Source organism: Quercus lobata, chromosome 2 (assembly GCF_001633185.2).
Source record: "Quercus lobata isolate SW786 chromosome 2, ValleyOak3.0 Primary Assembly, whole genome shotgun sequence".
In the NCBI taxonomy this organism is placed as follows: domain Eukaryota; kingdom Viridiplantae; phylum Streptophyta; class Magnoliopsida; order Fagales; family Fagaceae; genus Quercus; species Quercus lobata.
In genome coordinates, this window is record NC_044905.1 from 70,683,845 (window position 1) to 70,697,505 (window position 13,661).

At 33.2% G+C, this 13,661-nt stretch overlaps 1 protein-coding gene across 1 annotated transcript; it reads left to right on the plus strand.

Moving 5' to 3' along the window:
* Positions 1–5,451: 5,451 nt before the first annotated feature.
* LOC115976401 (membrane-anchored ubiquitin-fold protein 4) lies at positions 5,452–13,661 on the plus strand. The gene is made up of 4 exons (XM_031097658.1): positions 5,452–5,660; positions 5,946–6,176; positions 11,543–11,713; positions 13,300–13,661. The coding sequence occupies exons 2-4, from the start codon at positions 6,047–6,049 to the stop codon at positions 13,353–13,355; spliced, it is 357 nt and encodes a 118-aa protein (XP_030953518.1). The 5' UTR covers positions 5,452–5,660; positions 5,946–6,046; the 3' UTR covers positions 13,356–13,661.

Below are 13,661 nucleotides of genomic sequence, written 5' to 3' on the forward strand. Positions count from 1 at the left end.
TTTAACCTAGTTCTTTTTTTTTTTTTTTTTTTTTTTTTTTTTTTTTTTTTCAATTTTGACTGGACTGGTCTAGGCCCGATTTTTGGTCAATTGGTTGAACTGATCGGTCTAATTTGGTTTTTAAAACAATGACTATTGGAATTGTTTTGGTTTTTTTATTTTTTTTATTTTTTATTTTTACTTGACAACACGTTAGAAGAATATTGAATATAGTATAGAACAATATACTAAGCAACTAAGGTCGAGTAGTTTCAAACTTTTGTTGTATATTTGGGTGAAAAAAACTTGGTGATACTAATTAGTTTTTTTCGTTAGAAAAATATTGGATATGTAGTGAGATAATAAATATAACATTTATTTGAATTGTAGAGTAGCCAATTATGATATTTGAATTTTTCAATCATGAATATTGTCAAAAGTAGGTTTCATAATAAAATAGAAAATTGACATTTCTAATGGACTCTTTAATTTTATGCATTCTAAGATAAATTTCTATAAAATTTAATGTTGGGTTCTTCAATAATGTTGGGTTGCATTCTAAGATAAATTTCTATAAAATCTAATGGACTCTTTAGTTTCGTGCACAAAATTGTAAATTTTAGTTAGTTTGTAAATTATGGCCTAGTATCACAATTAATGTTCTTCAATAATTTTAGAATAAGATTCTTTGTTAAATAAATTAGAGATTACACTATTTAAGTATACTAATATTTTTAAAATTTGTAAACGTGTAAATTTAATTAATTTTAAATAATAAATGTCACTGTACATTCCTAAACATTCACATAATAATAAAAACAAAAAAAAAAAAAAAAAACTAAAGAAAAACCTTATTTTTCATAGATGACAAATGCAATAAAAATATATGACCCATAATAAAAAAAACTTCAATTGTCATTTCTTCTAAAAGTCTAAAATAAAAATGTGGTATCTTTATTGTTAGTTCTCCAAATGCATTTTTTTGAGTACTTTTGGAAAAGAAATATGATGTTACAGACATACAATGCTCTCTTCGATGGATAGAAACTAAATTGTTAGTTTTTGGGTAATAAACTTCGAATCCACAAGGTGATAAAACTGGAATCTACCAAAGAAGAAAATTGACAAAACGTTTGTGTTTATTGATAATAGCCTGAAAATTGAATTACCTTTGGAGACTACAATGTGTTTAAATAGTAAAAAGAAAACCTAGGGTGGCTTTGACTAAAAAAACATTAAAAACATGTAAAACAATGAAATAGATCACCTATTGTAATTAAATATTAAACTGTGTCCTACATCAGACCCCTCCACTTGAAACAAACTCGTCCTAGAGTTGATGGTCGAAATCTGAAATCTTCCACTCCAAATAAACAAATACTTTGAATGCTTTAATGACTTGATCTAGTTTTGAAACTTGAATTCTTCATAAAGAGTAGCATAAAATTTATTCTCATCTACCTTCAATTTATTTGCAACATCAATCAATAAAGGACTAATAATAAAATTAAAATTTTCTACTCCAATAAAATCAACATATTGTGTAATCATCTTCAACAAATCAACCGAAACCTGAGGATTGTGGGTTGTGGATTTGTCCTCATATTTAACCTCAATTGGATCTTCCACAATGTTCTCAACAATTACTATCTCTTGGTTTCTGTCATTATCCACAATCAGCTCAACTTTCTTTTCTTTGACCTCTTCATCAAGTTTTTGGCAAGTAGTATCTTCAATCTTCAATTCAATAACTTGTTGCAAGTCTTGATCTTTTTTAACCACTTCGAAATTTTCTTTAGAAATAGGCTGCTTCTTCTCAACCCTCAAACCCTTTCCTTTACTTGACACATGGACTTGACTATGATAATTTTGGTTTTGTGGTTGACCTTCCATGTTTTGAACATATTACTTTTCATATGAATATATAAATTTATAATCAACACTTGTATAATCTAGTATATCATAATAGTCATTAGGAAACCATAAATCAATTAATACCCTTTTCATTCTTTGCCGAGAGCAGATTGGATGTTTACCTCGTTGCTTTCTATCAATTTGAATATCTTCCCACCATTCCTCTACTTCATTGTCCAATTTATTAGATGCAAGCCACATTTTTTCTTCATCACAAATCTTCCGAAAATAAAATACTCTTCAAAATCAAGAAGCCAATCAATAAAATCTAACTTACACATATCTTTGTCAAAAAATGAAATTTTCTTGTTGTTAGGATTGCATCCTTGTATATATTGATCATTATTGTTGTGAGATGATTTCCTAGCAAGAAGAGTAGCAATCATTTGCTTGATTTTGCCTATAATTTGTTGACTCTTTTCACAAAATTGTTGATTCCCATCACGAGCCTCTTTACGAAACTCGAGGAACTCAACCCTAGTGAGGACTAGGTTGTTGATGTTGTCATTGTTGTCATTGTTGTGGCGGTCAAGACTCTAATACTAACTGATGTCACGGAAGCCTGAAGAAAGCACGCACGATACTCTCTTTGATGAACAGAAACTAAACTATTAGTTTCCGGAAAGTAAACCTCGAATCCACAATGGGTTCCTTGAATCTACAAGAGTTTCCTTGAATCCACAGGAGTTTCCTTGAATCCACAAGATGATAAAACTAGAATCCACTAGAAAAAAAAATTGACAAAACGTCTATATTTATTGATAATAATCTGAAAACTAAATTGTCTTTGGAGGCTACAATGCGCTTAAATAGTAAAAAGAGAATTTAGGGTGGCTAAAAACCCTAAGGCGGCTACAAAAGCATATAAAACCCTAATTTAACTAAAAAACATTGAAATACCTAAAATAAGGAAATAAATCACCTAAACCCAAAGTAACAAAAATTACATAAAAATACTAAAATTAAATAATTACAAAAATTAAATATTAAACCGTATCCTACATCAAAGCAGGAAAAGAAATCATTTACATACATATATATATATATATATATATATAATGCTTTCTAAATCTATTGGTTGAATTCAATATATATAAATTTTTATTTTTATAAAAAATAAGCTTATATTAAAGACTTGGGATTATTTTTTGACAGAAAGGCGATAGGATTTGGGATTTTCAAAAGCTAGGGAAATGGCTTTCAACCCCTCCCTTTGCCCCTGATCACACCGTGATACCTACCAATTTGAACTCAAAACTTTTGGTTTTTTTTTTTATTTTTTTTATTTTTTTAAATTTTTAAAATTTTAAATTTTAAATTATTTTTATTTTTAATTTTTTTTATGGCTGAATGAAAAAGGGGGTCTTCAATGAGGGTTTATCGACTCTACGCCACATGACGACAATAGGTAATACCACGTATACCACACGGGCCACGTGATAGTAATGAGTAATACCACATATATCACACGGGCATTGTTAGGGCTATCCTACGCTACATGATGACAATAGGTAATACCACGTATACCACACGGGCCACGTGACAGTAATGAGTAATATCACATATACCACACGGGCATTGTTAGGGCTATCACTTAAACCGCTCATATTTGGATGCTAAGACAAAGACTCTTATCATTAAGCCACATCCCGTGTGGTATTTGAACTCAAAACTTAACCCTATGCTTTTTTTTTTTTTTTTTTGACAATCAAACTTCACTCTGATCACAATTATTTGACAATCAATATATAGAATATGTCAATGGACTGAACTTTGCTAATTCTTTCACAAGAGTTCCGGTAATCCACCAACATTGATCAAATATGTTACTGGTTAGAAGATTTTTTTTTTTTTGGAATGTTTCATAGAGAAATGTCAAACCAAAGATCTCACATCACTCGACATAACAAATATGGCCTTCGTATATGAGAGTGACATTCCTGAATCTCATTGTGATGAAGATTTGGAATAAAGGTAAAATATAAATCTTCTTCCTTTAGTCAGTGTAAAAGTCTAAATTGATATCATACTTCATCATCTCTGATTTTTTGCATACCAATTACAAAATCGATCACGGGTGAATAATATTGAATAAAGTAAACAAAGTAGTCGTTTTCAATGATTTCAAACTTTTGATTTTCCAAAGGACTCTACAAAGAATCGAAGATACTAATCCATACCCCCAAATTCTGGTTCCCATCTTGCATGAATTTACTCCATTTTTTCAAGTTGATTCCTCTTTGTTTTTGTTTTCCTTTATTACTCAATCATCCATTTTCTTCATCGGTTGAGTTTGTTTTTTTTTTTTTTTATCTGGGCCACACTTCATTTTTAATTAGTATTATTAGATTCTATTTACTTTATCTTTTTGGACAAAGTCAACCGATAGATTTGAATGCTTCCATGAATTTACTTTCTTTGGTTTGCCCAGAGCAGAGAAAGGAAAATTTACCTAGGCTTCTAAATCAGGAGAAAGCGAAACATTTAAAATCATGCTAATCTACCTAAAATGACCTTCATTTTACATTATTTATTTAGAGGTGACATGATTTCTAATAAATTTTTTTTTTTTTAAATGAGGATACATGCATGTAGACTATATTTGCTAATACATTAAGGATTCATAGTCCTTCAAAATATTTTAGACTAAGGTTTTGTCGTTGTTTTTTATTTTTAGATAGAGATTGACACACTATATATATGTTTATTTGACATATTTAAATAAGAGTATTCACATCAGTCCATATAAAATAGAAAAATGTGTAGAATTTACATAATTTTAACTAAAAATGACTCACATAAGTCTTTGTATAATTGTGTAAATTTACATGTTTACTACAATAATATGTAATTTTACACTGACACTATTTATTTTGCATTTACTTGTTTATTCTTTCTTTACGTATCTGGAGGATGAATAAAAACGGTGGATGGTGGCTGTTTTCTGTGAAAAAATAGAAACAATTAAAAATAAAAATTGATATTTTAATAAAATATAATGTAAAATAAATAATCTGATATGACTCATATCAGTCCATATAAAATAGAAGAAGGTGTAGAATTTACACAATTTTAACTAAAAATGACTCACATAAGACTTTGTATAATTGTGTAAATTTATATATTTATTATAATAATATGTAATTTTACACTGACACTAAATTTTTTTATTCTCTTTCTTAAAAACAATAAAGTGAAGTACAAAATAAACCCTTTTAATAGTAAGTAATAATGTTTCAAATACAATAACTTTCACAATCTCATTTGGATTCATTACCGACTTATTTTATTTTTAGTCATTAATAAAAATTTAGTGAAAAATAAAAAAAGGAGATAATAATAATAATAATAATACACCACAGAGAGAGAAAGAAACAACATCTTCTTTATTGGAAAATTTGTTTACTGACAAGAACAAACACAGCAAAGTTGTTATACTACTAGTATTTACTGACAAAAAGATTCGTAGTCGTAAAATCTCACTTTTCTTTTCCAGACAGACTCGGGCAAAAAAGAAAAAGGCCATAATACTAGACTAGAAGAATAAATATATAAAAGAAAATTTGGCCTAAATTTCCAAAACCCAAAAAGAAAGAAAGAAAGAAAAACCCAAACCCAAAAGCATCAATCAAGATCGGGTCTTCTCTAACTCTTCTCTACTCTAGGGTTTCTCTCTCTTCTCTCTGTCTCTTAGGAATCTATCTGGTCTTTCATTCTCACTAACCCTAGAGAAAAGCAAAGCTCGCGATTCTTTTCTTTCATTCCAGGTACTTTTTTTTTTTTTTTTTGTTTTTTTGTTTTACATTTCTGGATTATCCAATAATTGTTGGTTTGGTGATTGTATCTGTGTCACAATTATGCTTTTCCTATCTTTCTTTCTTGTCGGTGACCTGTTCTGTTTGGTTGCCGAGAAAATTTGGACTGTTTCTTTTTTCTTTGTCTTTTTTGGAATAATTAAGTACAGAGCTGGACTCAGCTGAGCGAATGAGTCGTATTTTTATTTTTGTTGAATTAGCCAAACGAAAGAATTGACTTGTATGATTTGAGTGTAGGGGTTTTCAGGATTTCTCGTGGCGGATTGGGCCGCTGGTTTGTGTAGAAAGGGTGGTGGTACGGAAACGTTTTACGGGATTGAATTGGTGGAGGAGCTCAAATGCCGGAGGAGGAACTGGTTGAGCTCAAGTTCCGAATCTACGATGGGTCAGATATTGGTCCCTTCCGCTACTCGCCGGCCTCCACTGTAGCAATGGTCAAGGAGAGAATTGTGTCAGAGTGGCCAAAAGGTCAGCGAGTTCAATTATGCTAGTTGCTTTTCGATGTTTCTGTTTTTAATTGTAGTTGCTTTCTGTTTCTAATTAGCTGTCTGTGTTTAGAACGTAATTTGGCTGATTGAAGTTTGGGGAAATTGTTGAATGTTTTGACATTGGTGTGCGGTGTTTATGTGTGCTTTAATTGAGTTTTCAGGAGTAAACCCTTATAGTTTCGGTGTCTAATTTTTGTTGCTGACAAGTTTCTTTAAGTGGTATTACTTAGAAGCACTTTGAGTTACACGTGTCTGGCGCTTTAGATTCTTATCGTGCTTTCCATCTAAAGATGGAGGTAGATTATAAAGAACATGTCATTTTGTATTGCTTTTCAATTGAGTCACACAAAAGCTTGTTTGTGGTTGATGGAAAGGCCTTCATTCAAGATGGACATGTTTTCTCTAAAATCTAGATCTTTTTGAAATAAAAAATGGATTCTTGTACATCGATCTTTATTATTATTTTTTATGCTTTTGATAGTCAAACAAATTTAGCTACGATGACCAGTATATTTGAATTTTATTTATTAATCATTTAGATTTGCATCAAGGATTAACTTTAAATCCATATCTCTTTGCACTAGTTATGGATGAACTACTAGACCAACTCAATATGAAGGCCCTTGGTGTATCCATGTATGCCTTTTCTAAATGATACAGTTTTAGTGGATGAAAATAGGCGTGGAGCAAATGCCAAATTGGAAATCTAGAGAGAGGCTTTAGAATCTAGAAGATTTAGCTTAAGTAGGTCTAAAAAAAAGCACATGAAGTGCAACTTCAGTAAAAGGAGGGGGTTTAGGTGATGGCCCAATGGTAATCGCATCCTTTGTGGTGTCCCATGTTTGTGGTTCAAACCCCGCCTCCCCCTCCCCAATTATCTACCTATCAAAAAAGTTTGGTAAAAGGAAAAATAACGATGAAGGGATTGTAAACCTTGATGGTCTAGAGATATCTAAGAGTGAGTGCTTTGTTATCTTGGATCAATAATTCATAAGCATGGACAGTTTGAAGGTGGTGTGAATTATAGGATAAAAGCAAGGTGGATGAAATTGAGAAGTGCATCGAGAGTTATGTTTGATCATAGAATACCTATTATGTTAAAGGGAAATTTTTACAAAACTGTTATAAGACCAGCTATGGTATATGTTATTGAATGTTGGTCTATGAAGAAACAACAAGTTCATAAAAGAATCCTAGTTGAAATGAGAATATTGAAACGAATAAGTGGAAATACAGGGAAATATAGGATATGAAATAAAGAAATTCGTTTAAAGATAGGCTTATAAATATTTTTTATCTTTCTTACTTATCAAAAAAAAAACTTGTTTAAAGATAGGGGGTGACTCCTATTGAGGAAAATATGGAGAGTCGCTTGAGATGTTGTAGTTATGTGCAAAGAAAAGCGATTAATGCATTAGTGAGGAAGAGTGATTTGATTCAAGTCAACGTAACATAATGCTAGCAGAAGTAGTAAAAACTAAAATGTTAATTAAAAAGGTGATAGATTATGATTTTGGTTTGGATATAATGGTAGAGAAGAATACACATGATTTACCTTTACTAGTATCTTGAGTATCCATAGTTGATCCCAAAAGTTTTTGGACTAAGGTTTTGTTGTTGTAATAATGAGGATAAACTACTCTTATCAAAAAAAATAATGAGGATAAACTACTTAGCCCGTTAGGGGCCCCTGGATTACCTGGTAATTGGTTCTAGTGGGTGGGGTCAGTTGCCTGTAGGAGTTTGATTAATAGTGAGGATTGTTGTACAGTATGCTTTGTGACGTGCAACAAATCTGAATGAAGTTCTCCTATGTCATAAAAAAAAAAAAAATTTAGGTTCCCGCTCTAAAACATTGTAGTTAATTCTATATCTGTATCTCTTGCATATCTAGTTGCTTTCATATCATCAAATTACATATCTTATGAAAAAAGTTTAAAAGCTTCTAAACTTTTTTGGGAATCAGTTTATTGCATGTACGTCTAATAGTGATCACAAATTCAAGGTTAATGATTTGCCTACAATTTAAGCTAGAAATGCTATTTCATTCATCATGGATCCCACATTTTGATTGATGTGGCTGCAACAACTCTTGAATAAACTCCTTAATGATTTCCATTTTAGTTTAAATATGATTTTGCAAAAATAGAGTGGATGCTGTCCTGTTTTGATCCTGTTGTCATTAATCTAGTGTGGTGCATGTTGCTTTATTGGGTGGTTCATATATATGAACCGAAAGTTATGAAAATTAGGTGTTTTAAGTCTTAGCATTTTGAATTAGCTTACTAAAAGAAAAGAATTAGTTACCCTATCTTATTCCTTTTTGTGATGGCAAAGTGGCTGGCAAAAATTTTGGTTCCTTTGCGAGTTGAGCTTATCTTTTTTGGGTTTACCTAATAGTTCTACTAAAGCTAAATTTTGATTGGACCCACCTCCATCACGCCCAATCCCCTTTTCTTCTGTCCTTCATTTGCCCTCAAGTACGTTGTAATTCATCATTAACAATGTAGTGAGTATGTGATTGATAGAAGTTTGAAAATTTTTGTACAACCTTGATTGATATATATGAGGAGCACTTTGATAGTAGGGCTAAATAGTTTCATTTCATTACAAACAAAGTTTTGGAAATAAGAGAGATTTTTTTTTTTAATAACTGTTAAGAGTGAAATGTAGCGTAGTGAATTCTGTTCATCTAATTGGTGAGTTAGTTGATCTACATGGCACATGAACCATGTTTAGGATTTGATGACACTGCTAGTTTCAGGATAGTCATCTATGTGGTTGTTAGGTAGGTAATTGAAGCCAGGTTATGTTTTCGTATGACCTTGGGGAAGCCTAGGTGTAGAGTACTAGGTGCCTAAGCTCACCTAGGTTTGACAACTTTGATTTCTAGCTTTGTAAGATTTTAGTTGGAAATGCAGTATATTTTTGGGTGGTATAAACCCACTACTGGATGGTATATTTCTATATATTTGTGTTTGCTCAAAATCAAGTACATGATCTTAGATTTCTGATTTGTATTAGTTGCCCACATGAAATTTACACGAATTGAATATTTTAGCTTAATAGATAGTGTTGCATATGTTTGGTCATCCTGCTTTTTGCCTTGTAAAATTCATTAGTTGGACTCATTAACTAATAACTATGCAATCTTGGTCCTCTGTTTCTGCCAATTACCATGTATAGTATATGGCTGCAGAGATCTCACCTGATATGACATTAGTCTTGCTATCCTTAAACATTAATGAGTATGACCTTACTCTCCTAGTTGGTTTAAGCACCAGATGTAGGCCTCCAATCACGTGTGTTTATGGACATCAATGCAAGAAGACAGCCCATTTAGTGATTCTGTGGATGGACAATGGAGGCCCACTGCCAGTTGGGTCCAGTTGACCTAATAGAAATTATTTAATTTTCTTTATTTAATGTAATTGGTTATTCCTACTTGGTTTCGGACTTCATTTTCTTTCCTTGATGGTTAAAAGGTTAGCCTGGGAATCCTATATAAAGGCCCCAAGGTTCACTGGTTCAGTATTGCTATACATGGTTTTGATTAAATCAAACTTCTGTTGGAGTTCTTCTAGTAGCTTGGTGTTGGTTCCAGGCGGTTGTTTCTAGGTTTTTCTGCTTGGTGCTGTTCTTAGGTTCATCTCTCTTTTTTGGTTCTTTTTGTGTATCAAGTTTTTCTTTGAATTTTGTGCTGCATCACAATGGTAATGTGTGATTTTGCTCTTTTTATTGTCTTGTAATTTGGGATTCTTGCAAAACAAAATATGAGGCAAAATGCCGCAGAACCTTTTGACTTGATTAGGTCAAGGCCTCACACATCATCTACATGGAAAAAATCGACTCTGGGGAGTATGTGGTAGCTTTAAAAGACTATTGCATTGGTGAAACCTGTTATAGATTTTCTTATGAAGAATCCCTTTCCTCTAGCATTCATGTAGGCTATATTTGAGAATGTTGTAGTGGCTTGAAGTGGATGACTTTGCTTGTTTTATACTCACTTTTATCTCTGTTGAGAATCTCTCTCTCTAATAGGTTAAGTTACACAGGCAACTCACCCTCTATCCCATTGGTTTTTGAACCAGAGTTCATTGGCATCTCCGAAGAATTTTATCCTAGCTGTCCCCAAATAGTTTGGGATCAAGGCACTCTTTAATTTTATACCCTTGCCTCCTGTGTTTGCTCCTCCCGGTTTTTATTTCCTTTCATCCATGTTAGCTGCCAAGGTTATATTGCAAATTATAATTGTAATTAGAATCAACACGTAGTATTATACATTATAAAATTAAAATATAAATATGTTAAAAGAACCTAGAGAATCAGTGTGAGATTTTCTATCAAAATGATTTTTCCAAGGGTTCCAGCATTGCAAAATCAAGTTCTATAGTGAAAATTTTAAGGTTTAAGCACCGGATGTGCCGTGTCTTGTCAAGGAAAGCTGATCAGCAAGGTAGGCATTGACATGTCACTACACTGTTGAAAACCTGTGTACCTAGACATTGTACACTTGTGTCATGTGTCTGTCTGGCTTGCTTGGATGTGAATGTGATTCTAGCCAGATATTTTTTGGGTGATTGAAAATATTGTATTGTGAGGATCATTCTTGTTTCATCTTTCAACTGTGTGATTTTTAACAAACAATGATTAGTATAGACTATCGAATAGTAGATGGGCAAAATTTTTTTGATTGGTAAACAGAAAATTTTATTCAATGAAAAATAAATACAGCACAACCACAGTACATGGGCACCGTACAAGGGTTGTTAAAAACCAAATGAAAGTACATAAATCCAAAAATTCTAGCAAATCAAAGAAAGAATGATGACTTAATACTGCCATCCAATCATACAGAGTGCGAAATGAGAACATCTTCATATCCAAGGGTGAGACATCTATCCCATTAAACATGCGATTATTATGCTCCTTCCAAGTAATCCACATAAGCATAATGGAATAGCAACCCAAAACATCAGCCATACAATGTCGACCAAATATCCCTTTCCAACACCCTAACAAAACCAAAACACTCAGGCATAACCCAAACTACTCCAAACAGACCAAACACCAGAGACCACAAATCATAAGTAATGGGGCAATGTAGTAACAATTGGTTTTGGTCTTCAGTTAGTTAGGACATGAATCATGACGTGGTTCCCGTCTGTGGACTAGTTCTGATTTTACTTGGTATTATCATATTATCAAACAAGAAAGTTATACATGATAGTTTGAGTACCAAATTGTTCTCATCTTGTTTTCTCCCCTTCTAATTTTTTGTTTATTGTTTTGGCGTTCTGTTTTCACTCTTTTAACACTGGACCTATGCCTTCTGGTATGTCTCAGATAAGAAAATCATACCCAAGGGAGCAAATGACATAAAGCTGATAAATGCTGGAAAAGTATTGGAAAACAACAAGACTGTTGGCCAGTGTAGAGTACCTTTTGGTGAGCTTCCAAGAGGAGTTATCACCATGCATGCTGTTGTGCAGCCATCTTTAGCAAAAGCAAAAACAGGTAGTTTTCTGGATATATGCATGTTCTATAAGTTCCAGATTATGTGATTTACGCTGTTTCTTTCATACTGAGAGTTTGGCTGCATATGATATTTTTTACCTATCAAAGAATGGTTTTTTTTTTTAATAACTTTGAGCATTAAATATGTAATGCATTCTTCTAAGTTCATCCCTACTCTTGGGTTGGTCTAGTAGTTCCTAGGTGTCATGTGATCTGTGAGGTTCGAAGTTCAAATCTCCTAGTCAGAAGACTCAAAACCTTGGCCCTTGGGGATTCTTTCTTATAATTGCCTAGTGTGTGGGACGGGAGACTACACACTTCAGGGAATAGTTTGGTGCTAGAAGAGACCTGGACACCCACTTTAGCCACACAAAAAAAGGTTCATCCTGACTTTGTTTTGTTGCAGTATAAATGGATTTTCTTGTCCTTAATACTTCTTATTTAGTTATTGAAAAGTTACATATGCATCCAATAGATCTTGAACCCTTGTCCACATCATCCACCTAAAACTTACAAGGGAAGGAGGTGCTAGTTGAGCTGGAGCTCATTGGCTCTTGTCCTTGTTACTTTTAGATGAGAGTTGGCGTCATGAATGTTTTTTCGAATCGTTAAAATGGGTGATCTGGCTGTATCCTTGCTATAGGGCATCATTGTTTTTTCGAATCGTTAAAATGGGTGATCTGGCTGTATCCTTGCTATAGGGCATCATTGTACCAAGGCACTTTCAGACTAGTATGTTGGTGATACACATTGGGTAAAAATCTTGAACCCTTGTCCACGTCATCCACCTAAAACTTACAAGGGAAGGAGGTGCCAGTTGAGCTGGAGCTCATTGGCTGTTGTCCTTCCTTGTTACTTTTAGATGAGAGTTGGCATCATGAATGTTTTTTCGAATAGTTAAAATGGGTGATCTGGCTGTACCCTTGCTATAGGGCATCATTGTACCAAGGCACTTTCAGACTAGTATGTTGGTGATACACATTGGGTAAAAATCTTGAACCCTTGTCCACGTCATCCACCTAAAATTTACAAGGGAAGGAGGTGCCAGTTGAGCTGGAGCTCATTGGCTCTTGTCCTTCCTTGTTACTTTTAGATGAGAGTTGGCATCATGAATGTTTTTTCGAATAGTTAAAATGGGTGATCTGGCTGTACCCTTGCTATAGGGCATCATTGTACCAAGGCAATTCAGACTAGTATGTTGGTGATACACACTGGGTAAAATCTTTGAAGATCACATGTAAGGGTCACACGTCGGTTTGGGCCTGGTTTCATATTTACCCATCACCCGAACGGATCATGTTGGTGAAGGGGTCTTGGACCCTGAGAGTCATAAATTTTGTCTTCATTGCCAGCCTTGAAAATGGTTAATATGCATTGTAGTTAACTAATTAAAGTGATGAATACAATTGTACTTTCTGTGATTTATGTGGTGACTTTATATCTACCAACATCAAGTCAGATATTAAAATCCTAATCCTCATATTGTAAGCATTGATGCAATTGAGAACTTATAAGACATCAAAGTACTGATTGTCTTTTCTGTGTATCTGCTGAAAGTGATTTGTGTTATTTGTTTGTCTGAACAGAAAAGAAGGTTGATGATGTCCCAAGAAAAAGTTTTTGTTCATGTTCCATATTGTAACTCGTAAGTGAGTCCGTCTTGATTCAGCACTAAGTTTGTGAGGCTGCCTCGGGTTTCTTCTTGGGACCTCCTAAGCCACAGAGATGAGTAGCTGCAGGAAAGACAAAATAATTTGTGGAAGTCCCCATCCCTCATTGTTACATGTTTGTTGGAGGGCATTCCTGTGTAACAGTGCATGTCGGTGATGATGATGTATTAGCATTTTATAAAATGCGTGTTTGATGTATTTTGGTAGCTGCAGTCCTACATATTCGATTAACATATATAAAAGCCTTAATGTGTTTCACAATTTAATATGTTGCTGAA

What these genes read in the sequence shown, in the direction of transcription:
- LOC115976401 (XM_031097658.1), top strand. Translation starts at nt 6,047, where the DNA reads ATGCCGGAGGAGGAACTGGTTGAGCTCAAGTTCCGAATCTACGATGGG. An exon ending in TGTGTCAGAGTGGCCAAAAG is followed by an intron (nt 6,177 to 11,542) that starts GTCAGCGAGTTC and finishes GGTATGTCTCAG; the next exon opens with ATAAGAAAATCATACCCAAG. An exon ending in TTTAGCAAAAGCAAAAACAG is followed by an intron (nt 11,714 to 13,299) that starts GTAGTTTTCTGG and finishes TTGTCTGAACAG; the next exon opens with AAAAGAAGGTTGATGATGTC.